The 26,922-nt window shown below is 50.1% G+C and overlaps 1 protein-coding gene across 2 annotated transcripts in view; it reads left to right on the plus strand.

Moving 5' to 3' along the window:
- ECE1 (endothelin converting enzyme 1) overlaps nt 1–26,922 on the plus strand; it is a 136,889-nt gene that overhangs the window by 90,631 nt on the left and 19,336 nt on the right. Inside the window, exons 1-4 of one of the 2 annotated variants that reach the window (XM_088459491.1) lie at nt 9,117–9,217; nt 12,428–12,514; nt 18,978–19,119; nt 20,172–20,381. In XM_088459491.1, the coding sequence (XP_088315617.1) occupies nt 12,428–12,514; nt 18,978–19,119; nt 20,172–20,381 (439 nt within the window). In that variant the 5' untranslated portion in view covers nt 9,117–9,217. Of the gene's footprint in view, nt 1–9,116; nt 9,218–12,427; nt 12,515–18,977; nt 19,120–20,171; nt 20,382–26,922 lie in introns of those variants that run through there. The other variant, XM_088459490.1, reaches the window with a different exon arrangement.

Consider the following 26,922-nt stretch of genomic DNA (forward strand, 5'->3'; position numbering starts at 1 on the left):
CTACAGACATCCCTCTTGAATAAGGGATGCCCCATTTTGGATCCCGGACTGTGTACTCTTAACCACAGATGCAAGCCTTCGCGGGTTCAGTGACTGGCCAGCATTCCTTCCAGGGCCGCTGGACTCCAGCCGAGACGGTCTTACCAATCAACGTCCTAGAACTCTGTCATCTACAGAGCTCTCACTCTGGCTCAGGATATTTTTCAGACCAGTACAAGCACAGTCCGATGCTACGGCAGTGGCCTACCTCAATCACCAAGGAGGCACTCTAAGTCTGGCAGCAATGGCAGAAGTGTCCTGCATTCTCACATGGACCAAACGCCATCTAACCATCTCCGCAGTGTTTATCCCAGGAATTCTCAATTGGGAAGCGGATATTCTCTGCCGTCATGATGTGCATGCAGGAGAGTAGTCTCTACATCCAGAAGTCTTTCAGCTCCTAGTGGAAAAATGGGGTCTACCAGATGTGGATCTCATGGCCTCAAGACACAACCACAAACTTCCAGTGTATGAAGCCAGAACAATGAACCCCAACGTGGCCTTCGTGGACGAATGATCTGTGAGGTGGACCTTCTAGTTGGCGTACCTCTTCCCTCCAATATCCCTTCTTCCTCGAGTTCTTTGGAAATTCAAACGGGAAGGGGGCACAGTCCTGCTGATGGCTCCGGCTTGCCCCAGACGTCATTGGTACTCTGACCTTCAAAGTCTTTCCATAGAGAGACCTTTCTCTTCAACTTCCTCTACGACCAGACCTGTTATCTCAGGGTCACTGTCTACATCTGGACCTGGCTCGCCTGTCTTTAACGGCTTGGCTCTAGAGACCTACCTCCCAAAGGCTAAGAGATTTTCTAGCTCTGTGGTCCAGACCATGCTCAGAGCTCGTAAACCTGCCTGTCAGGATTACTCACCGGGTATGACATACATACTTCCAGTGTGCCCCTAGAAACTGACCCTCAAGTTTAAGGCTTCTAGAATACTTGTCTGTCTTCAGGCTGGATTGGATCTTGAACTCCGCCTAGCATCTCTGAAAGTGCATGTCTCTGCTCTGTCCATCTGGTTCCAGCGCAGAATTGCTTCTCTACCGGATGTTCACACCTTCCTGCAAGGTGTTCTACGTATACAGCCACCCTTTGCCCCTCCTGTGGCTCCGTGGGATTTGTCAGTGGTTCTCCACACACTTCAGGAACCTCCATTCAAACCCTAGGAATTGGTGGATTTTAAGTGGCTCACTGCAAAGACTGTTCTTCTGGTTATAGCACCTGCCCATAGGATATCTGAATTAGGGGCGCTTTCATGTCGCTCCCCCTTTTTAATCTTTCATCAGGACAGGGCTGTTCTTAGAATGCGCCCGGGCTTCCTTCCCAAAATGTTTTCACATTAATGAGGAATTGTGGCTCCGGCCTTTCAATCACCAGACCTCTTAGCAGGTGAGGCCTCTTTTGGATGTGGTCCGTGCTCTAAACATCTATGTGTACCACACTAGTTCCATCAGGAAATCGGACTCTCTCATCTTAGCTGGCCATCCCTTCTTATGGAATCCATATAACAAACCAGACTCTGGCCAGATGGATTCATATGACTATCTCACAGGCTTATGCGCAGACTGGCCTTCGTGTGCCAGCTACAGTATCTGCTCATTCTACTCACTCTGTGGGTCCCTCATGGTTAGCCGGGTGTGGCGCCTCTTCTGAACAACTATGCAAGGTGGCTACATGGTCTTCTGTCCACACTTTTCTTAGGCTATATGCCTTTGATACATTTGCCTCTCAGGATGCTTCCTTCTGGCGTGGAGTTTTCCTCTCTGCTCAGGAGCATCCCTGCCCTTGAACTGCTTTGGGACATCCCCATTGTCTCCCTGTGAACCCTGAAGAAGAAAAGGAGTATTATGGTAAAACTTACCCTTGTTAACTTTCTTTGAAGTCCATAGGGTCCACAGGGCACCCGCCCTGACGCAACTGGCTTCTATGGGTTTCTTCTCTTGGTCACTTGTTTCCTTCTCTGTGTGAGAGTGTGATTCCTCAGTGTACCAGTCTTTCTTCTCTCCTATCCTGCTCCTGCCTTGGGCTGGTTAACGAAACTGAGTTGCCCTCAGGCTGTGGGCGGGGTATAGGGGGAAGGGCCGGAGCATCCTGGGATTGAAAAGCTTTGCCGTTGGTGTCTGCTCCTCAAAGTCCCACATACACCCCATTGTCTCCCTGTGGACCCTATAGACTTCGAAGAAAGAGTTAACAAGGGTAAGTTTTACCATAACTCTCCTCCTCTTTCCCCCAGATGTATGAAGGAGAGATCGCGGCAGATATCTCCAGATACCTGCTGTGATCCCTCCCTTCACACTGGCAGCCACATCCCCCCCCTCCCCATCTATGGGGGATGTGATGCTGCCAAATTAACCAGATTGGCCCCTGCAGCGTTAGCCGCTGTAGCCTATGGGCTACACATTGCATAATTAGCCGGGAGAGGGTTCCTTTGTAACCCTTCCTGGCAATGACAGCCGCACATGCGAAGTCAGCGGGACTGCCCAATTGCAGCAGCGCTCCATGCACAGTGCTCCATGGGCTCCTTTTCAGAAGTCTGTGTGTGCGCTAGATGATGCATAATCGCATCTTGCAATGCAATCATGGGCAGTAATGTCATGCCCAGATCACATTGCAAATGCGATCATTAATGGGCCTCTAAAGCCCATGGGTGGTCTGCATTAAGGCATATCTCAACCACCTTCTAAAGAGGAGCCCACTGAGGAGTTTCTATTCTGCCAGTGTCGAGGGCACCACTGCTACCAGGGTCTGAAGTGATTGCACTGCCAACGTATATGTACATTGGGTGCAGTGTCTGACTGGGACATGAACGGCCCACCAGGGGAATGCAATTTTAGGGGCCCGCTGAAAAACTGCCAACCCCTCGCAGAACGCATTTTATTGTCCCCTCAAAGGGACCTCCTAAGAACCAGCTGCATGAGCCAGGGACTCGGGGAATGTAGTTAGTACAGACACAGGGTATGGACCACATACAGGATAGGCAGACATAGGATATGTACCACAGACAGGAAGCCCTGAAGGACAGCCACAGCGCTGCTAGTTGGCTCCTGCCCTGCATTCTGGACGACTCCTGTTTGCTGCTGCCAGACAGGACAGTATGTTAGAGCTGTCAGGGAGACCAGTGTCATGCCATGCAGTGCAGAGACTGGCTTTCTTGCAGCCCGGCCCCAGGACACCAAGTTATGGCTGATCCAGATCAGCTGGAACTTCCCGGTGTTCACAGCGGCCCGCCCCTCCCAGAACTGAGCGTGACCTCAAATCAGTGGGGCCCAGGGGCTGGCTGGCAACTTTTAGCCTGGGGGGCAAATGCATGCAGGCGGCCCTGGCAGAGGAGTAGCGTGTAGCCAGGGTGTCCGAAGAATATGCGTGCTACGGCGCCCCCCCCCCTGTCGTAGTGTCCATATGCAGTGCCCCCGTGTGCCACAGGAGAGAACACCCTTATGCAGGCCTCCAGTAGTAGTCCCCCCCCCCCCCCCCTTGTAGTGTCCCCAGTAGTAGTCCCTCCTCCCTTGTTGTGTCCCCAGTAGTAGTAGTCTCCTCCCCCCCCCCCCTTGTGTCCCCAGTAGTAGCAGTCCCCCATCCCCTTGTAGTTCCCCCAGTGGTGGTAGTCCCCAACCCCCCTTGTAATGCCCCCAGTAGTAGTAGTCCCCCCCCCCCCCCTTTGTAGTGCCCCCAGTAGTGCCAGACCCCCCCCCCCAGTAGACACACATAATATAAAAAAACACTTACCTGAATCCCCGCTCCCGCCGCCGCCATCTGCTCCTCCGTCTGTCCTCCCGGGCCGCTCTGCATTATGGGAGAGACGTCATATGACATCATGACGTCTCTCCCATTGCCCACTGCGGGAGCCGGAAGATGGAGCGGCTCCCGCAGTGGGCGCAGCACACAAACACACAGCTGCCGGAGCCGGCGGCTGTGTGTTTGTCAGTGTAGCGCTGACTGAACTCCGTCCGGTCAGCGCTACACACGCGGTGCAGTCTGTGTCACAGACTCAGACTGCATCGGCCCGCATGACGCTGCGGCCCGGGGGGCACATGGCACCCTGCCCCCCGGCCCATCCCGCCACTGGGAGGGGCCCACCTGGGAATTACCAGACTCCCCGGCGGCCCAGTCCAAGCCTGATTGGGTGCATTATAATTAGAGATGAGCAGTTCGGTTTTTGAGAAAACCGAACACACCTGAACTTAGGGGCTCAGAGTCTAACATAGTCCTGACTCTGATCTTCTCCCATTTTGGAGCTCTGATTTAAAAAAACAACAAAAAAAAAAAAAAACAGGTCTTGCGTGTTTTTGAGTTGCATCCCTCCCTCGTGATTTCAGGTGGTGTAAGGTCAAACTTGATTAAAAATGAAAGTTAGTGATACTATAGGAACAAAAACTGGTCCAAGTTACATTATTTTAGCTGTTTTTAATTTTTATACATGATTAAAGAAATCCAAAACTAAATTTGAACCAAAATACTTGAAGGTGGTTTTGGCAAAACTAAAACACGGGGGTCTACACATACCTCTAATTAGAATACGCTCCTTGTTGCAGTAACAAGGGAGGGCATGTTAATTATGAACAATATACAGGGAGAAGGGGGGGGGCTGGTAATGTAATTCCTTGCAATGTGCCACGTCCAGCTGTGCACATTACTCTAACGTGGTAGACCATCTTTGCGAATTTTCCTCTACACCTCTAAGGGGTGTGAGGGGGGAAATACGTAAGTCCACTGGTTGGGAAGTGACTTTGCCCAAGGAGCTGAATATACAGAATCCCTTCTAGTAACAAACTCACTTTAAGTTTTCAGGGTTCGACAGTATCTGTACTTTCCCCCTCTTGTCGAGCTACACAGTATCAGTACCCCCCCTGTCAGAATTAAGGTGCGTACACACGGTACGATGAAAATGGACGATATTAATTATATCTATCATATCGTTATCATTCATATAATGCATTTTTCGGTGCCCAATAACCTGCGATGCGTGGGCACGTATGGTTGATATCGACCAAGTTACTATAGGGTCCCGCGATCCTTGAGTGCGGCACGCTATAGTCGTTGGTGGGTTCATGGTGTGCTGGATGATCGTTATCGATCGTCCAGCACACCCAGGAGATGGAGCGATATCGTTATCGTTGTCAGGGTAACACAGGATCAGTACCCCCTCCCATCCCCATTCCTGTCAGGGTTACACCGGATCAGTACCCCCTCCCATCCCCATTCCTGTCAGGGTAACACCGGATCAGTACCCCCTCCCATCCCCATTCCTGTCAGGGTTACACAGGATCAGTACCCCCTCCCATCCCCATTCCTGTCAGGGTTACACAGGATCAGTACCCCCTCCCATCCCCATTCCTGTCAGGGTAACACTGGATCAGTACCCCCTCCCATCCCCAATCCTGTCAGGGTAACACTGGATCAGTACCCCCTCCCATCCCCAATCCTGTCAGGGTAACACAGGATCAGTACCCCCTCCCATCCCCATTCCTGTCAGGGTAACACAGGATCAGTACCCCCTCCCATCCCCATTCCTGTCAGGGTAACACAGGATCAGTACCCCCTCCCATCCCCATTCCTGTCAGGGTAACACAGGATCAGTACCCCCTCCCATCCCCATTCCTGTCAGGGTAACACAGGATCAGTACCCCCTCCCATCCCCATTCCTGTCAGGGTAACACAGGATCAGTACCCCCTCCCATCCCCATTCCTGTCAGGGTTACACAGGATCAGTACCCCCTCCCATCCCCATTCCTGTCAGGGTTACACAGGATCAGTACCCCCTCCCATCCCCATTCCTGTCAGGGTTACACAGGATCAGTACCCCCTCCCATCCCCATTCCTGTCAGGGTTACACAGGATCAGTACCCCCTCCCATCCCCATTCCTGTCAGGGTAACACAGGATCAGTACCCCCTCCCATCCCCAATCCTGTCAGGGTAACACTGGATCAGTAACCCCTCCCATCCCCAATCCTGTCAGGGTAACACAGGATCAGTACCCCCTCCCATCCCCAATCCTGTCAGGGTAACACAGGATCAGTAACCCCTCCCATCCCCAATCCTGTCAGGGTAACACAGGATCAGTACCCCCTCCCATCCCCAATCCTGTCAGGGTAACACAGGATCAGTACCCCCTCCCATCCCCATTCCTGTCAGGGTAACACAGGATCAGTACCCCCTCCCATCCCCATTCCTGTCAGGGTAACACAGGATCAGTACCCCCTCCCATCCCCATTCCTGTCAGGGTAACACAGGATCAGTACCCCCTCCCATCCCCATTCCTGTCAGGGTAACACCGGATCAGTACCCCCTCCCATCCCCATTCCTGTCAGGGTAACACCGGATCAGTACCCCCTCCCATCCCCATTCCTGTCAGGGTAACACCGGATCAGTACCCCCTCCCATCCCCATTCCTGTCAGGGTAACACCGGATCAGTACCCCCTCCCATCCCCATTCCTGTCAGGGTAACACCGGATCAGTACCCCCTCCCATCCCCATTCCTGTCAGGGTAACACCGGATCAGTACCCCCTCCCATCCCCATTCCTGTCAGGGTTACACAGGATCAGTACCCCCTCCCATCCCCATTCCTGTCAGGGTTACACAGGATCAGTACCCCCTCCCATCCCCATTCCTGTCAGGGTTACACAGGATCAGTACCCCCTCCCATCCCCATTCCTGTCAGGGTTACACAGGATCAGTACCCCCTCCCATCCCCATTCCTGTCAGGGTAACACAGGATCAGTACCCCCTCCCATCCCCAATCCTGTCAGGGTAACACTGGATCAGTAACCCCTCCCATCCCCAATCCTGTCAGGGTAACACAGGATCAGTACCCCCCTCCCATCCCCAATCCTGTCAGGGTAACACAGGATCAGTAACCCCTCCCATCCCCAATCCTGTCAGGGTAACACAGGATCAGTACCCCCTCCCATCCCCAATCCTGTCAGGGTAACACAGGATCAGTACCCCCTCCCATCCCCATTCCTGTCAGGGTAACACAGGATCAGTACCCCCTCCCATCCCCATTCCTGTCAGGGTAACACAGGATCAGTACCCCCTCCCATCCCCATTCCTGTCAGGGTAACACAGGATCAGTACCCCCTCCCATCCCCATTCCTGTCAGGGTAACACCGGATCAGTACCCCCTCCCATCCCCATTCCTGTCAGGGTAACACCGGATCAGTACCCCCTCCCATCCCCATTCCTGTCAGGGTAACACCGGATCAGTACCCCCTCCCATCCCCATTCCTGTCAGGGTAACACCGGATCAGTACCCCCTCCCATCCCCATTCCTGTCAGGGTTACACAGGATCAGTACCCCCTCCCATCCCCATTCCTGTCAGGGTTACACAGGATCAGTACCCCCTCCCATCCCCATTCCTGTCAGGGTTACACAGGATCAGTACCCCCTCCCATCCCCATTCCTGTCAGGGTTACACAGGATCAGTACCCCCCTCCCATCCCCATTCCTGTCAGGGTAACACAGGATCAGTACCCCCTCCCATCCCCAATCCTGTCAGGGTAACACTGGATCAGTAACCCCTCCCATCCCCAATCCTGTCAGGGTAACACAGGATCAGTACCCCCTCCCATCCCCATTCCTGTCAGGGTAACACAGGATCAGTACCCCCTCCCATCCCCAATCCTGTCAGGGTAACACTGGATCAGTAACCCCTCCCATCCCCAATCCTGTCAGGGTAACACAGGATCAGTACCCCCTCCCATCCCCAATCCTGTCAGGGTAACACAGGATCAGTAACCCCTCCCATCCCCAATCCTGTCAGGGTAACACAGGATCAGTACCCCCTCCCATCCCCAATCCTGTCAGGGTAACACAGGATCAGTACCCCCTCCCATCCCCATTCCTGTCAGGGTAACACAGGATCAGTACCCCCTCCCATCCCCATTCCTGTCAGGGTAACACAGGATCAGTACCCCCTCCCATCCCCATTCCTGTCAGGGTAACACAGGATCAGTACCCCCCTCCCATCCCCATTCCTGTCAGGGTAACACCGGATCAGTACCCCCTCCCATCCCCATTCCTGTCAGGGTAACACCGGATCAGTACCCCCTCCCATCCCCATTCCTGTCAGGGTAACACCGGATCAGTACCCCCTCCCATCCCCATTCCTGTCAGGGTAACACCGGATCAGTACCCCCTCCCATCCCCATTCCTGTCAGGGTAACACCGGATCAGTACCCCCTCCCATCCCCATTCCTGTCAGGGTTACACAGGATCAGTACCCCCTCCCATCCCCATTCCTGTCAGGGTTACACAGGATCAGTACCCCCTCCCATCCCCATTCCTGTCAGGGTTACACAGGATCAGTACCCCCTCCCATCCCCATTCCTGTCAGGGTTACACAGGATCAGTACCCCCTCCCATCCCCATTCCTGTCAGGGTAACACAGGATCAGTACCCCCTCCCATCCCCAATCCTGTCAGGGTAACACTGGATCAGTAACCCCTCCCATCCCCAATCCTGTCAGGGTAACACAGGATCAGTACCCCCTCCCATCCCCAATCCTGTCAGGGTAACACAGGATCAGTAACCCCTCCCATCCCCAATCCTGTCAGGGTAACACAGGATCAGTACCCCCTCCCATCCCCAATCCTGTCAGGGTAACACAGGATCAGTACCCCCTCCCATCCCCATTCCTGTCAGGGTAACACAGGATCAGTACCCCCTCCCATCCCCATTCCTGTCAGGGTAACACAGGATCAGTACCCCCTCCCATCCCCATTCCTGTCAGGGTAACACAGGATCAGTACCCCCTCCCATCCCCATTCCTGTCAGGGTAACACCGGATCAGTACCCCCTCCCATCCCCATTCCTGTCAGGGTAACACCGGATCAGTACCCCCTCCCATCCCCATTCCTGTCAGGGTAACACCGGATCAGTACCCCCTCCCATCCCCATTCCTGTCAGGGTAACACCGGATCAGTACCCCCCTGTCGTCCTCCGGTTACTGTTACAATGTAACATTTCTTCCTCGGCAGGAAGCGGTGCCAATAAATAGCTGTAACCCCGCCCCCTGTGCCCGGATTGGCCGGCCCTGCTGTCAGTCACCCGGCGGGGCGGGAAGTGGCTACTACCTGGCCTGCTGGGCTGTGTGACCGGGAGAGGGAGCGGCCAGAACTAGTCACTGACTGCGGGGGACCGGCTGCGGGGGACCGGCTGCTACTGCGGGGAGGAGGAGGTAACACCGTCTCGTCGTGCTGTCACTCCCCATATATCCTATGCACCCCATATGTATATTATGGTATATTCCACATGTATTAATACGGGGGGGGGGGGGGCAGCTATAGGTAGAATATTGCTAGGTCATGGTTTTCTTTTCTCATTTGTAGAACTACAGGTCCCAGTGTGACCACCAGCCCCTGATAGTAGTACACAGGCATTGGCTAGCAGGGAATGCTGAGACTTGTAGTTCCCCCACCAGCTGGAGAGTTAGAGATCACCCTGATGTCTATACATTGCTGTGAGATCTGGGGGCCATCTGTGTGTATGTATATAAATATATAGATATAGTGTGCATGTGTGTAGGGGGGGCAGCTTTGTGTGATGTAAGCAATGAAGGGTTAATGTACTGGTCACTCAGGGGTCTGTGGTCCTATGTCCCAGACAGGCCTGCGCCAGTCACTGTGGTAATACCCCAGGTCCCTCTTGAGGAGTAGTTTATATAGTTGCTGTTTATCTCTATCTGAGTTATGTGTTTTGCAGGAAATCCCGCAGAGCGTGTGGTGCTGGCTGTGGGTCTCTGCGCAGATCACACCTGGTTTGTGTTGTGAGAAACCTCCTATCCTGGCCTCTGTAAGAGGCCCCCGCACACCGGTGTACTGAGTGTTGCATGCTTAGGCCATGCTGGTGTAGCACAGTGTGTGTTGGGTATATTGCACTATGCTGGCCTTTTTGTATAGCAATAGATTGTATATTACATATGGGCCACAGCCGCCATGGCCCCCTTGCCATGCCTCATTGCTTTCATTTACTAGGCATCCCAGAGATCTGCAGAGCATTGCCCAGCAAGCCCACTTACAGATGTTGACTTGTTGCAGAATATCGACACTGCAACCAGTGCCAGTCGCCCCATTTGCCACAGTCGCTGTGGAGTGCTGGGTATGGGTAGTGGTGCGCGTTAATGTCTCCTTGTGCTGGTGCCAGGTTTTCCAGCTTGTTTACGCTCCTGTCCAGGGTGCAGATTGTTGGGAAGGTCCCTGGAGCTGCAGCAGTGACGTCTGGTTTTCCTCAGCTGGCACAGAGAACGGTGCCCTGTAGACCTCCATTCCTGGCGTGTTCATGTCCGGTTACCCTCACGTCTGATCACTGAGCAGGACAGGAACATGCACCCTGGGCTGCCTTTTAGTTAGTGTTGTATAATAATCTGTAACCGGGTGGCTGCATTAACCTGTAAAATAGAAAGTTTTTAGTTATGCACAGAAGTGAATCTCCTAATTAGTGTGAAAGTAATAAACAGTTATTATTTCTAACGTACATTAAGTCATTTGGCTGAATCCCAGTCTTATTAGAATGCAAGATGTTGGAAACTGCATGTAAATGCCTTTATTATAAACTGGATCACTGGAAGTCTCAGGTTTCTGCCTATCCGCTCATCTCCGCGGTGAATAATTTAGCACCCGGCCCACGGGCGAGGGTAGCGGCAATATTTGCCATTGCACTGGCCGGCCGTTTACCATATGTCCAGTGTAATCTGCCGGTTTGTAACTCGGCCACTTATCTAAATTGGAGAAGAGATTATAGTCGTGGGTTAAACCCTCTTCACCCCATTTGTGGATTTATCCGGATTGACAGGGTGACTTTCTATTACAGGATTAGAATGTATTTACATGAGCCCGATCTCTCAACGTGGTGGGACTTGGCTGTAAGCCATTACCGTGGTCCCTGCACCATGCAGCCGTTTCTGTGCAATAACAATAAGGGCGTGTGCTAATGTCCCCTGTCTCATGCCAGCAACCCCAATTTATCTTTCTGATCTTGTGCCTGATGTCCCTGTAGTGTAAACACTCATAGGAGCACTTGTACAGTCTTGTGTGTTGCGTAACTTGCGTTGTTTATACAGCTCTACAGCAATCACAGCTGCCCCCCTCCCTGTTGACCGCAGCAAGACACTGCCATATCTGTTATGGTCACCCCCCCCCCCCCCCCAATCATTCTAAAAGATGTGAATTGGAGGTACGGCTGACGTGTAATAGAGGAAGGCTGCGTTTAAGTAACGGAAGCTCAGCTGGTTACTTGCCAGCTTAAAATACATTTTTAGGAAACGTGAAGCTGTTCAGACCGCGGAGACAACTGTGACACGCTCCCCCTGCCCCCTCTACTGTACAGCGAGAGAACTCTACCACCGGTGGTTACTAGAACCAGGGCAGCACGTGAGTTGGCGGTGCCAGTGGTTGCTGGTAGTCTGTCACTGGTGCCAGCAGGGAAGTTTCTGGCACGTGAGCCTCTTCTGGTAGAAAATTGGTATATGAGTGGCTCATTCAGCTCTTCTAATTCCCTTTTGGCTGGATCAGAGCTTTGTAACAAGTGATGCTAATTGAGTTCACCTGTAATCCCGCGCTGGCCAGCTCTGATCCCAGGACACATGCTGGGCAGGTCATTGCATTGCTGGCATGGAGCTGGCACTTGCTGAGAGGGTACTGGGAGCTGGCGGAGGCCCCTTCAGGATGGGACGGGGGTCTTACTCATTAACTAAAAAACTTACAAAGTTTGTTACGGTTACAAACCTTTCTTTACAAACCTTTTCGTCTTTCTTTAAACCAGCTTCACCACTTCGTCATTTAAATCCGATTTTATACGAATCTAAAGTAATGTGAGGGCTTTAGTGTGAAATTGTTTATTTTCAGTTGATCAATTAGGGGTGTCATTAAATGGAGAAAAAAAACTAAAATGAGTAAAGGGTTACCAGGAAGTGATAGATTATTGGTCTCCAGGCCGCAGCCTCTGAAGTACACACGGGGTTAATGTGATCTCCTCCCCCATTGTGTGACTGCAGAAACTCCCCGTTGTCCTAGCCCATCATCTAAATAATGGAAGGAAGGGAGGCGCTATCTGCAGAGATAAAGTACAAAATAAATAATCCAGGAGCCGGGAGCAGCAATGAGTACTTCAGCTGTGTCCTCTGGGACCCAGATTGTGGATTAGGGGCTCCCAGGAGTATGTGCCCCTCCCCGCTCCCCTGCTGAGGCCAGATAAGGGTTGCATAAGAAGCCTGCTATGGGTGGTCTATTCTCCGTAGGATTCCGCCTCTAGGCTCCTGGATGTGGGAAGGTGGAGATGCCGGCCCCAATAACATGGGCTGGGACCCCCCTCTAGTTAGAAGCTGCCTCTGGGATGTTGTTTTTTTTCCATGGAAGCTCTAAGAGAATCTGTTCTGCATTTCACCTTTCAGATGTCGTCTTATAAGCGGGCGACGTTGGACGAGGAGGAGCTGGTGGACGCCAACAATGAGGGCGAGATCTACCCTAATGGAGTTCAGGTAAGACCCGATGTCTGTCCATACAATGCTGGCAGCAGCTGTCACCATCCCCCCCCCTCTGGTATGTCACTGGGGAAAGGGGTGTTTGTGTGTGTGTGTGTAAAACACGTGTATCACATACTTCATTCACGTGTTCTGTGTTTTGTGTGACTTTGGCATCTAGGAAATTATATAACAGAGGGCTCGAGCTGACGGTGGGTCTCCTGATCATGTCAGAGCCTGCTTGGAGTTTGTAGTTCAACAGTTTTTAGTTTGCCTGAGAAATACGTATAAGGAAATCCAAAAACTGATTTGTATTCGGAGTTGCTGAGGGTGAGCTGCGTATAGCACAGTCTTGGGCCTGGCAGTAGTAGGGTATAATAATGGAGCTTGATGGGGTGAACTCCAGGGTTTCAAGGGGCCTGTGGTTTCCAGTCCCCATCTGAGCCAGAATGTCTGGGGTAAACCAGGTCAGGTGACCGTGCGGACTGCTACCTTCTATGAACGTTGACACAAACATGGCAGTGTTCAGGGAGCAACTTGTAAGTAAAGAGCAAGTCCAGGAATCAAGGAAAATGTTACTTAATATCACTCACAATTATCACAAGTTATCTTTATTTTTTGTGTAACATGTCTGTAACATGCTCATCAAAAAAAAAAAAAATTGGGGTTTTGAAACTCTCCCATTATCCCATGTTTGAAGGGCATGTTTCTTTATTGTGTGTGGCATCACACTGTTATATGCTAAGGTTACACATGTGAATAAAATGTAGGATGTTTGGCTTATGTGTGAAGCTGTAGTCGCACCAGCAATGTCTGACTCCCATGTGGCCTCCATGCTCTCTACAGATTTGTGCTGGTATACTGCTTTATATGAGGACGAGTGCTGTGCTCTGCTCTAGAATACAGATTTATGCTGGTATACTGCTTTGTAAGAGGACGAGTGCTGTGCTCTGCTCTAGAATACAGATTTATGCTGGTATACTGCTTTGTAAGAGGACGAGTGCTGTGCTCTGCTCTAGAATACAGATTTATGCTGGTATACTGATTTGTAAGAGGACGAGTGCTGTGCTCTGCTCTAGAATACAGATTTATGCTGGTATGCCGCTTTATATGAGGACGAGTGCAGTGCTCTGCTCTAGAATACAGATTTATGCTGGTATACTGCTTTGTAAGAGGACGAGTGCTGTGCTCTGATCTAGAATACATATTTGTGCTGGTATACTGCTTTGTAAGAGGATGAGTGCTGTGCTCTGCTCTAGAATACAGATTTATGCTGGTATACCACTAAGGGGAGTGCTGTGCTCTGCTCTAGAATACAGATTTATGTGGTATACTGCTTTATATGAAGACGAATGCTGTGCTCTACTCTAGAATACAGATGTATGCTGCTTTATATGAGGAAGATGTTGTGCTTATGCTGGTATGCCGCTTTGAGGACGAGTGCTGTGCTCTACTTTAGAATACAGATGTATGCTGCTTTATATGAGGAAGATGTTGTGTTTATGCTGGTATGCAGCTTTGTAAGAGGACGAGTACTGTGCTCTACTCTAGAATACAGATTTATGCTGGTATGCCGCTTTATATGAGGACGAGTGCAGTGCTCTGCTCTAGAATACAGATTTATGCTGGTATACTGCTTTGTAAGAGGACGAGTGCTGTGCTCTGGAATACAGATTTGAGGACGAGTGCTGTGCTCTACTCTAGAATACAGATTTATGCTAGTATACTGCTTGTATTTTAGAGCACAGCACTCCTCTTCCTACAAAGCAGCATACCAGCATAAATCTGTATTCTAGAGCGGAGCACAGCACTCATCCGCTTAGCGGTATATCAGCATAAATCTGTATAGGAGGATGAGTGTTGTGCTCCGCTCTAGAATACAGATGTATGCTGGTATGCCGCTTTATATGAGGTAGAGTGCTGTGCTTATGCTGGTATGCCGCTTTGAGGATGAGTGCTGTACTCTTCTATAGAATACAGATTTATGCTGGTATACTGCTTTATATGAGGACGAGTGCTGTGCTCTGCTCTAGAATACAGATTTATGCTGGTATACTGCTTTATATGAGGACGAGTGCTGTGCTCTGCTCTAGAATACAGATTTATGCTGGTATACTGCTTTGTAAGAGGACGAGTGCTGTGCTCTGCTCCAGAATACAGATTTATGCTGGTATACTGCTTTATATGAGGACGAGTGCTGTGCTCTGCTCTAGAATACAGATTTATGCTGGTATACTGCTTTGTAAGAGGACGAGTGCTGTGCTCTGCTCTAGAATACAGATTTATGCTGGTATACTGCTTTATATGAGGACGAGTGCTGTGCTCTGCTCTAGAATACAGATTTATGCTGGTATACTGCTTTGTAAGAGGACGAGTGCTGTGCTCTGCTCTAGAATACAGATTTATGCTGGTATACTGCTTTGTAAGAGGACGAGTGCTGTGCTCTGCTCTAGAATACAGATTTATGCTGGTATACTGCTTTGAGTGCTATGCTCCGCTCTAGAATACAGATGTTACAAACACATGGCATATGCTGTTTACATCCAGGTACGAGGGCTAAATAGAAACTCTAATCTCTCGTGTTCATGAAGCTCCTGGTATTGTGGCCATAGCCCTGTCCTGCCCCAGTCACTCAGCGGGGAACAAAATCTCTATAAACACATTTGAGCTGTTCCAAATCCTATTTTCGTGACACTGAGACGAGGCCTTGCTGTGGTTGGTTACATCATCTCCAGCCCTACTCTGGTGTCTGTGGGAACCTGCTGAGCGATGAGCATAGGCTGCAAGCTCTTTAAACAAGTGGAGGTGGGGAGGGTGGAACCCAGACAGTCCATGCCCATTACGTACAGTGCGGAGGTGGGGTAACATTCCAGGTGTGTCCCCCAACCAAAACGGGTAACCCGATCTTCCTTCTCCTGTGTCAGGCAGGTAGAACTGTCGTATTAAACCTTCATCACTCCCAGCAGCTGGGCCCGGCAGTATAATCTGACCGAGCCGAACACAGTGTCTGGCATCTGTGCTTTTAAAAAAACTTCCTGATTAGCAGATTGCGGCAGATGGTCAGGTTACAGGATCTTCTCCAGCTATTGGAGGCAGCAACCTTATCCCCAACTGGGGGGTCACTACCCTCCTCTCCAGCTTTCCCCAGCAGAGTGCCCAGTCTGTAAACAATGTCGCTGTAGTATGGCCAGCACAGTGAGAAGTCTTGTGGTCCTGTAGTGCTGGAGTCCAGCCTGCTGTCTGTGTGGAGTTTGTATGTTCTCAATATTCAAGTGGAAGATGGAGAACAAATGGTTTGTCTTCTGACTAAACTGGATCTGATGCAGTCCCACCAAAGCAGGGACGGATTGATTATTCCCCCCCCCCCCCCCCCTCCCTGGGTATCCCTAATGTGGTAATAAAGAATTCTGGGTGCAGTATAATATAAACACACTGCTGTGTAGGTTCAAGATGCAGTAGCCAAAAGGTGTATGGGCAGCCTGTCTGACTGGTGACCTGACTAACAGCCTTTCCTAGAAGGGAGGCCACGGCTGCACGGTATGTGGGGACTGACCAGCTGGTGTAGTGGTGGCACGCTGCTGCGATGTGCCACAGAGGGGTACTGTGGTGTGATGTGCCAGTGCAGGGGACAAGGGGTGCTGCGGTGTGATGTGCCAGTGCAGGGGCTGGTATGATATAGGGTTGTTGTACAATGTGGGAAGATTCTCACCCATGTATGTAATGCCCTGGTGAACACTTATCCCCAGTTATTACTAAAGCTGGGTACACACGTAAAATTATCTGTCCAACCAGCCAACTAGTTGATTGGTTGTAATGAAAATCTGGTAAGGAATGAAAGCAAATGACAATCAGCAATTTGCTCCCAAACACTGGAAAATGAACAAATTGTTTGGATCAAACATTAACAGACTTATCTGACGACCATTTTCATCTGTTTTCTGGCATTTAGGAGCAAATTGCTGATCATCAGTTACTCCCATACGTTACCAGATTTTCATTCCAACCAATCAACTAGTTGGCTGGTTGGACAGGAAATCTGTACGTGTCCCCAGCCTTAGCCAAGAGTCTACAATTCTCCACTACTGGAATTTTCATTTTTTTGCACAAGTCCTCCATGTTACATAATGGTTTCTGTAGCTGGCACTACACAGTTAACTACAGAAACTTGTCCAAATACGGTCACTTCTCCACAGCGGACAATCTAAAATAAAAAATGTTTTTCAAATACAATGGTTGGTGTAACAAGTGATAAAGGATTGTAGGAGCCAACGCAGCAGCCCGATCCGCTGGGACCCAGAAGCTAATGGTGCATACACACGGTCAGATATGTCAGATGAACTATTTGACCAACGAATTGAACGATTATTGCCTGTATTAAAATTTATGGAATCGTCCAAATCTGACGGCAAACACATCAGATGTCGGATATCGTTATTTGACAAGCGGGAACGCGCATTGTTCATCATTGCAGGCTCACCTGTCAGATTTTCTTTCAGATATGAATGATTTTTAAAATCGTTCAGATCTGACACTGTATGCACTATAAGTGACTGAATCATTTACATTTTGACTATGGTGTCCGTCCTAGACTAGTGACCTTTGCTGCCACCAGTATAGACCGTATAGTCCTGAAGATTGGGGTAGGGTGTTAATCTGTAAAATATTTGGGGGGACGATCTGTGAGCTGCTGGATCTCCTAGGTGTAACTCTTCTTGTGCAATGTCTTACTCTGTCTAGCAAGGAGCAGAGAATATAATTATTTATAATGGCGTTGCAGCGTGTTCCTGGCTTTTGAACTTTGGACCAGCCGCGGTGCTGGAATTCGCTTCATGCTCTGTATATTTCGCTCCCTGGAGTGTTACAAAACCCGGCTCACAGTAGATTTTGTCTGGCACTTCCCCAGCGTGTCCTAATCCGTTATCCGGCAGTGTTAAACAATTCTCCCATCTTCTCTTACATTAGATGGGGGGTGCAGAGTGCGCCAACACAAAGCGCAAACCGCTGTCTAGACGCGGCTAGAGTAGGTATTTCATCCTGACCCTGTACACGGGACTCTGTGAAACTTAAACAGGTGGAAAGTTCTGTCAGATTTGGGGAAATCAGCCTGACACCCCCCAAAAGATGCTCTGACATGGGGGTTCCCTATGATACCCCCCAATTTGGCTTGCTGAAGGTATTTGGTGTTTTTAAACTGGCTCAATAGCTGCTAAATAGCGTTTTTCTATACGTGGTGCAGAATAGTATTCATGATTTTTTTTTTTTTTCCAGAAAATAACTTATCCCAGCAAATTTGGGGTACTTGAAAATGGGGGTCAGCATATTTTAACGTTGCAATGAAAAAAACACCTGGGGCATACTTGGGGACACCCCCTGGAGTCTAGTTCGCTAGTTTTTAGCTTTGTCCCCCAACTTTTTTTTTTTCGCCCGCCCCCCCATATTTAAAGTGCTTTTTGGTTTCTTTTTTTATGTAGTTTACCCTTGGGGGACTGTCTTAAGGCTGCACGGGGGTTCCCGCAATGTTGTACACCAAAACCCCAATTCTGCACTTTTTTCCGCCTGTTATTCATAGGCGAAACTTTTCCGCTTATTACATTGCATTGACTTTCTGCCTAGGCGGAAAGTCTTTCAAATTGAATACGGCGATACTTTTCCACCTGGCCAAATGACCATCGGCAAAACTTTTTCGCCGATTCCGGCTTTTCGCTCTACGGGCGGAATTCAATTGTTTTCGTGGCCCGCATCTCCCGTCTAAAGTGACAGGAGATCGCAGGCCGCTATGCAATTGTTCAAGATTTTCGTGCTGATCGCGCCCATAGAGGTCAGGTTTAGCCGCGTAAAGCAGCTAAACCTGACCAAAGTGCTGGGCGCGATCGCGAAAAGTGATGTTTGGGCGCCCAAACGTGTCACTTTTCGCACTTTTCACATCTCATCCCCCAGGGGCTGCGAGCTGAAATGTAGCGCTGGCAGCTGGCGCGATAGGGGCTGAAAAGAACTGAATTCCGCCCTAAATTGAATACAGGCCTAAGCCGGGACTCTGGTGCCAGTATTCTGAGCACTGGCCTCCCGATCGCTGGGATGGTACCTACAGTCTTATTGAATTTTATTAACCCACCTTATACATAAAACCTATACATAATATAAAACTGGACACAGATTCTAGCTTTGCTAATGCCATAGGTTTCAATGTGTATGTAAATCCTAGGTCTTCAACAATGTAGTCTCCTGTTGGTGGTGGGGTTAATTGAGTCACCAGTGACGCTGGCAGTCTTTATGGAATATGTTCAGGTGTTGACGTTCAGACCTCTGTTTCCTTGCATTGTGCGGGTGACCCTGCAGGAAGTGTTGGTACATTCCAGTATCTGGGGACGATCCCCCCCCCCCCCCCCCCAGATGACATCAGTGCACAAGCATGCTGTGTCTGATAAAGCAACCAGAGGCAGAGTCCTATCCTGCTCATACATTTTTACCTGCTTGTCCACAGGTGCACCTGCGAGGGGTTCGGAGGCGGAGCAGCTGCTGGACGGAGAGGACGCATGTGGAGAAGAGGCTTCTGGTGGTTGTTGCCGTCTTGTGCATTGGGCTGTTGGCGTGTCTGCTATCGCTGGCCCTGCAATACAGAAACGGTAGGTGCCTCCAGCTCACCCACCTCGGCAAAATGAGACGACTTGTCCGGTTCTGGCCTTGATGTTCTCCTCCTCCGAAATGACGTCCTGCTGCGTAATCTGGCGTTTAGTGCTGGACAGACTGCTGTAAACACAGAGACATGGGCAAAACTCGTGGCATCAATAGTCAGTTCAACCCCCCCCCCCCCCCTCCCTGTAAATGATAATCTTCTGCAAACATTGTAACGATGGTTCCTGGTTGGCTAACACTGCTTAATTTTATAAGACCCAGATTTGCAGTAGTTTGTTTATAGAAAAAACGCCCAGATTTTTTTATCTGAAAATTATCCACAATTGGCAGGGAAAAGTAAGGATTGCAAGATGCATCACTGCGAGGAGTGCTTGCTCAGTGACATAAGGAGGGGTCTGTCAGCTGCAGTGACGAAGGGCTGGTCACTGCATGGTTTCTTAGTTTAGGAACTTTAAGAACTCGTTAAACGAGCTGGAAGTTCTAAGCATTGTGCATAAGGTTCCTGTAGTATTGTCGTGTCCCCTCTGGTCTGCTTACACCAGGAGCCGAACAACTTCACAAAGAGCTAAATGAACAAAAGAACTTGGAAAATGAGCAACACATACAGTATATAAGTCTGTAAATGTCAGCAGATCACATATTGGGTAGTTAAATGAGAAGATCTATACAATTCAGATAACTGTTAGCAGAGACGCCCATTATTATCAACCGATTAAAACCGGCGTGGGTGATGGTGCCAGCATGTTGGTCACAGGCTGGTTAGTGGAGATGGAGGCTGGTTATTTTGGCTCCCAGACAGCTGCATGGTAGTCGGGTTACTTTACACCGTACTGGTCACAAATCGCTGATCACAAATCGGCTTCTTTAGTCCTGGTGACTAAGAACTGGCAGCAGCCGGTATCTGGAGAACCCTTCAGCAGCTGTCCCCGGATCTAGGGATGGTAGGTGGGAGGAGGTAGGGACCGGAGAGATAGGTGGTAGCTCTGGGGACGCACCTGACGTGAAGCAGACTTCTCACTCTCTCTCCTCTGTTCTGTTGCAGAGAATCGTGTCTGCCTCTCGGAATCCTGCATCTTGGTGACCAGCTCCATCCTGCACTCGCTGGACCAGTCTGTGGATCCATGCCAGGACTTCTACAACTATGCCTGCGGTGGATGGATCAAAGCCAACCCTGTGCCTGATGGCCACTCCCGCTGGGGGACCTTCAATGAACTGTGGGAGCACAACCAGGCCATCATGAAGCACATCCTGGGTGAGTGCTCTTTGTGAGGCTTCTAGTGGCTCCTTGCTGGTTATGTAGATGGTAGACAGCCCCTGATTGTTGAGGTGTAATCTGTGTATAATCCTCAGGACCTCAAACAGTGCATGTTTTCCAGGTCTCCTCACAGAATCGCAAGTGAAATAATGATCTCCACCTGTGGATCTTTTAAAATGTGTCAGTGGGTAATGACTACACCTGTGCACCTTCTGTGTGACCTGGAACGTGTGACCTGTGTGGGGTCCTGAGGACCAAGTTTGAGAACCATTGGTCTAACCTGTGAAGATTGATTGAGCTTAATAGGCCAACTTACTAACCTGACAGGTGACCCCATTTGTTCCTGCACCTCCTCACCTGGAAGGTCCAACATTTGGAATAGAGCAGACAGAACTAGTAAGAATTACATTGGGTAATCTGACCACATCCGTAATGTAGATGGTTGCACTACAGCTTTTGCTGGCTCCCTCATTATACAGGCACTATAGCACGGGAGACTAGCTGTGAGCTGCGGTGAAGTGAGAAGGTTCAGGGTGGTTCTGGGCTGTGGCTATAGATTTGTGGTCTTTGCAGCACCCAGGACATTGGGTACAGGGGATGGCGGGAGCAGCTGTCTCGGAGAGAAATAGGACACATTGTCAGACATTTCTAATTAGTTGTGGGACTCGCTGGGTCCTGCTGATGTCGGCGGATTGTGCCTGCCAATGTTTCCGTGTTTACCCAGCGTGCAGGAACCATCTGATGGCCTATTGTCGGCCCTTCTAAAGTGACAAATGACTAATAAGGAATCCAGCTGATTAACCTTGTATCTGCAGCTGCACACCTGACGTCCAGATCTACGGATCCCCAAAATGTGGTGAGAGGCAGGGGTACTCCCATGACTAAGAGGCTTCTTACTGAGGATTGACGGTGATGGGTCTAACGTGGGGTGTTCTGTACAGACCCATTGAGCTATACATGGCACAAGTGTAGCTCCCTGAAGCTTGTAATCTAAACCTGCATACGGGGCCAAAAAAAATGATGTTCCAATCCGAAATATCCAGTAATACAGGAAAACATGGCCTGCTTGCGGACTCTCCTACAGAACCGTTGCAGGTTGTGACCCAGATGCAGCGGTTTGTTAGGAGGAATGGGGATTGGCTTTGCTGGGGTGGAAGTTATTTATCCTACAAGTTACCAGGCGCTAGTACACTGGCTAATTCAGCTGCTCTCCCTGAGCCATGGCGTGCCATCAGAATGATTGGGACCTTTGGCCCATGTGCTGATCTGGCGGGGCACCATTACTGCCACACACGACGGCATGTGGCCCCCCTCAGACCACCTCTACCGTCCGACCTATTCCCAGCAGAGGGAGATTGGGGGTGGCAGTCTCTGCACCCATAAATTTGCTGGCAATTGGGTGTAACTTGCTATGGAAATGGCCAGTGTGCGAGCAGCATTTAAACCTGAATCTGGCAGTGACCTTCATACTAGAACACGGTCTCATCTCCCCTTCCCCCCTCTCTCAGCCTTCTGTCAACAGTGCAGATAAGCAGCAGATGCTATCCACACTGGATAGAGCAGCTTAGTTTTTTGTTTTGTTTTGTTTGTTTGACGATCTGCCTGGTAACAGCCCCAGGTGTACTGCCGCCCCGAATGGTGTCCTAGGATCCTCGTCTGTCTGGGGCATTTCCCATGACTTCTGCAGGTGGTTTTAACCTTCTGTGGCCTGCACTGGCATCTGCCTGTGGCGTGGATGTTACTGAGCCATTGAAGGTTGGTGTCCAGCTTGTTTCTTCTGAGAGGGGAAGGAGTCTGGGAACGCTCTGTGTTCCTGCGTTGGGTGCCTGTGGTCCGGCTCCGTTTCCAGGGACTCTCTCATCCTTTTCTGACCTGTATAAACCTGCATTAATATCCGCTATCTGAAGGTCCCTAATACGTCCTTTATACAATGTAAGCAGCAGGGTTGGAAGGAAATGAAGGGGGAATGACTCAGGCCCTGGGCTGACCCCACCCGGGTGACAGTGACCTGAGAACACCCCTAAACGTAGGTCATACAAACACCTGGAGGATGAAACATGCATCCAAAACAATGCTGCGTTATCTCTGGTTTCTCAACCTTTACAAGCAGCCCCAACAAATCCTATATCCAGCACACTATAGGTGGTTTCATGATTGGCCCAATCAGTTAAGTCAAATGCATTTTGCATATGGATAGGGAAATCCATGGCTCCTGGCCTGTTACAGTAGGTGGTTTTGTGTTTTTTGTTCTTCTGACCAGATCCTGGAAGACTAAATCTAAGGTGCCTGGGCCTTACAGAGACTCCGTACGACCCAGGCATCTCGCCAACACGCTGTTCCGGAGACTCCAGCGCAGTGTGCGGGTGGTGCCTGGGCCTTTACGAAGGCTCCAGCACAGTGTGTGGGCTGTGCCTGGTCGGTACTGAGGCTCCAGCACAGTGAGTGGGAGCTGCCTGGTCGGTACTGAGGCTCCAGCACAGTGAGTGGGAGCTGCCTGGTCGGTACTGAGGCTCCAGCACAGTGAGGGGGAGCTGCCTGGTCCGTACTGAGGCTCCAGCACAGTGAGGGGGAGCTGCCTGGGCCGGTACTGAGGCTCCAGCACAGTGAGGGGGAGCTGCCTGGGCCGGTACTGAGGCTCCAGCACAGTGAGTGGGAGCTGCCTGGGCCGGTACTGAGGCTCCAGCACAGTGAGTGGGAGCTGCCTGGGCCGCACTGAGGCTCCAGCACAGTGAGTGGGAGCTGCCTGGGCCGCACTGAGGCTCCAGCACAGTGAGTGGGAGCTGCCTGGGCCGGTACTGAGGCTCCAGCACAGTGAGTGGGAGCTGCCTGGGCCGGTACTGAGGCTCCAGCACAGTGAGTGGGAGCTGCCTGGGCCGGTACTGAGGCTCCAGCACAGTGAGTGGGAGCTGCCTGGGCCGGTACTGAGGCTCCAGCACAGTGAGTGGGAGCTGCCTGGGCCGGTACTGAGGCTCCAGCACAGTGAGTGGGAGCTGCCTGGGCCGGTACTGAGGCTCCAGCACAGTGAGTGGGAGCTGCCTGGGCCGGTACTGAGGCTCCAGCACAGTGAGTGGGAGCTGCCTGGGCCGCATGGAGGCTATGGCGCAGCGCGTGGGTGATGCTTGGCTATAAGATGGGCAGTATCTCATGAAGCAATAAGGCTAGTGCACTATGAGTAGGAGTCACTGGGGCATGGATAAGAATATAAATGTAGAATCTGCGGGCAGGCGGAAACTATGCCGTCATTGAAAGTGAAATAAGTAAATTGAAACTTGAATGAAATAGAATTTTGTAAAGTAAATGGGATGATTGTATAATAGCAATGAGAATTTTTGGAAATTAAAGTTTTTAACACAGTTACAGTAGGTTTGTCCCTGGCGTAGACATATTGGAGGTTACTGGGGCTTTCGGACAGATCTGCCTGGAGGGCCACAACGAAGACCTTCCTGTGTATGCTTGTAATGCATAACAAATGTAACCCACGCGGTTATCTAACAGGAATGTGTGCCCCCCTCCCCCCCCATATTGTATAAGCGCTGTTCCTAAAAAACATACGCCCCTCCCTACGCCATGTGAGCGGCTTATTCGCTATCCATAGAGGTTAGCATCTGTAGTTGTCTGGTTAGGAATGACTGGGACTCGGGCACACTAGCAGCTGAAATTTATCGCCAACTTGTCGAGGTATACGGTGATGACTCCATGTCACGGAAACGGGTCTGGGTTTGGCGCGCTGCCTTTGATAATGGCAGGACAGATGTTCAAGATGAGCAGCGATCCGGCTGGCCAGGCACGTCCACCACAGGTGCCAATTTTTGCCGCGGTGGAGGCCTGATTCAGCAGGACAGACGCATTAGAGTCGAGGGGCACATCCACTAGCAGATAGGGGAACGACAGTACGATTACAACATTGTAATGGTACATTGGTTCCTCTTCGCCTGCAGTACCTACACTAACTGATATGTCGTACAGTGCAGGCAGCGGGAGCGCACATCGCTGGTCGCTTCTGACATTACACTGCACGATTTGTGCACTATTAATCGCTAACCATGTTATCATTCAATCGCTCATTATTATCGCCTAGTGGATGTGCGCCTTTAGTGATCGTGCTGACTGAGCAACTCAGTGGGTGCTGTGTACAACATCGTTCATGAGCAACTGGGGTACAGGAAAGTGTCACTCTTGGTACCGAAGCAACTCGCAGAAGTTCACAAAACCAACAGGGTGGGAATGTCTCTCGTGCACGTGACTCGGTACCACGAGGGGCATATTGTTACAGGCGATGAAACCTTAGGTGCTTCATGTGACACCGGAGATGAAGCCAGCAACCATGACATGGAAACGCGCATCGTCCCCGCCTTCAAAGAAATTCAAACACACTCCATCAGCAAAGGGCATGGCAACCGTGTTTTAGGACCACAAGGGAGATGCTGTGAATGCTGTCCGCTGTTGTGACACATTGAGCCGTTTGCAGAGGGCATTTGGTAGATATTGATCTGGGTTTCTGCGAGCAGATGTCATATTGCTGCACAATAATTCCAGGCCCCCCACACACGTGCATGAGTTGTTATAGGGCTATTGTGAGTGAGCCCACTCCCTTGGCTGAGAAGTAACCCCACACATGCCAACAGTAAAGCATCCTGAGACCATTCATGTGTTGGGTTGCTTCTCAGCCAAGGGAGGGGGATCACTCACAATTTTGCCTAAGAACACAGCCATGAATAAAGAATGGCACCAAAACATCCTCCAAGAACAACTTCTCCCAACCATCCAAGAACAGTTTGGTGAGGAACAATGCCTTCTCCAGCATGATAGTTATCACTTTTGCCTTATGGCAAGGTGCTCCAAGTGGCTCGGGGAACAAAACATCAAAATATTGGGTCCATGGCCAGGAAACTCCCCAGACCTTAATCCCATTGGGAACTTGTGGTCAATCCTCAAGAGGCGGGTGGGCAAACAAAAACCCACAAATTCTGACAAACTCCAAGCATTGATTAGGCAAGAATGGGCGGCCATCAGTCAGTATGTGGCCCAGAAGGTGAGTGACAGCATGTCAGGGCGAGTTGCAGAGGTCTTGAAAAAGAAGGGTCAGCACTGCAAATATCCACTCTTAAAGTTTATGTAATTGGCAATAAAAGCCTGTGACACTTAAGTAATGCTGTAATGTTACGTCAGAATATCATAGTAACATCTGACACAAAGGTCTAATAACACTGAGGCAGCAAACTTTGTGAAAACCAATACTTGTGTCATTCTCAAAAGACTCTAAACCAGTGATTCCCAACCTTGGTCCTCAAGGCACACTAATGGTGCATACACAATGGGCGATTAAAGTGGACGACTGAACGATAACGATATCGTTATCATTCAGTCGTCCACTTTATCGTCCATTTTTTACACCAAAACGATGAACGAAAACGACGACGCGCGTTCCCGTGGGTCGTTCGTCATTATCGTTCATCGGGTTTACATGCAGGCCAACCTGACGACGTTTACATGCAGGCCAACCTGACGACGTTTACATGCAGGCCAACCTGACGACGTTTACATGCAGGCCAACCTGACGACGTTTACATGCAGGCCAACCTGACGACGTTTACATGCAGGCCAACCTGACGACGTTTACATGCAGGCCAACCTGACGACGTCGTTAGGTTGCTGCATGTTGGGGAATGGGTGAGCGAGCCCGGCGCTGAACGATATCGTTAATGATATCGTTCAGCAGCTGTGCTCAATGTCATGAACGACATTGAGCACAGCCTGCCGGGGACACTAGTCGATATCGCTCAGGGAGCATATCGTCTAGTGTGTACGCACCACAAACAGTCCTGGTTTTAGTGATATCCATTCTAAAGCACAGATGGTTAAATCAAAATAACTGAGGTGCTAATTAAATCACCTGTGCTCAAGTACGGCTATCCTTAAAACCTGGACTGTTAGTGTGCCTTGAGGACAGTGGTTGGGAACCCCTTCTCTAAACCAAAGTGGGCAAATTGAGGCACTGGTAGCTCCCCCTATGAGTAGTTCAGGAGGGAAGCTGCACTTTGAAAGTTTGCTAATTGGAAAAACCCAGCAACACAGTGGAAATATATTATATTATGTGAATTTCATAGTGCAAACCCTCACAGCATACCAGCTTCAGCAGATAGCCGCAAGTAATTACACCTGCTGTTCGGAATTAATGTCCATCAAAGGGAAGTCAGTGTTTAGTCTTTATTCCTTCTGCATGGAAGTGTTTTAGGCTAAAGTCTCTATGTAGAAAAGCCACATAGGGAGTGACCATAATTACGGCTGTACTCTGAGCCCAGTGACGATGGTCATCTAGGCGAAACTTGTGTTTACTTGTATTCATCTACACAGTTACTGTTTGACATTAACATTGGATATGAATTCTGTAATGTGCACCACCGACAGAATGGCCATGGGGAGGGGAAGTGCCTAAGACTTTATGGTACCTATATTGTGTGTGAATTAGTCTATTTGCTATGGAAACAGTGACTTTGTATTTTTCAAGAAAGTTGAGGTTGGGTTTAAATGTTGGGCC

This window comes from Taudactylus pleione, unplaced genomic scaffold (genome assembly GCF_031769625.1).
Source record: "Taudactylus pleione unplaced genomic scaffold, aTauple2 ptg000912l, whole genome shotgun sequence".
NCBI lineage: Eukaryota > Metazoa > Chordata > Amphibia > Anura > Myobatrachidae > Taudactylus > Taudactylus pleione.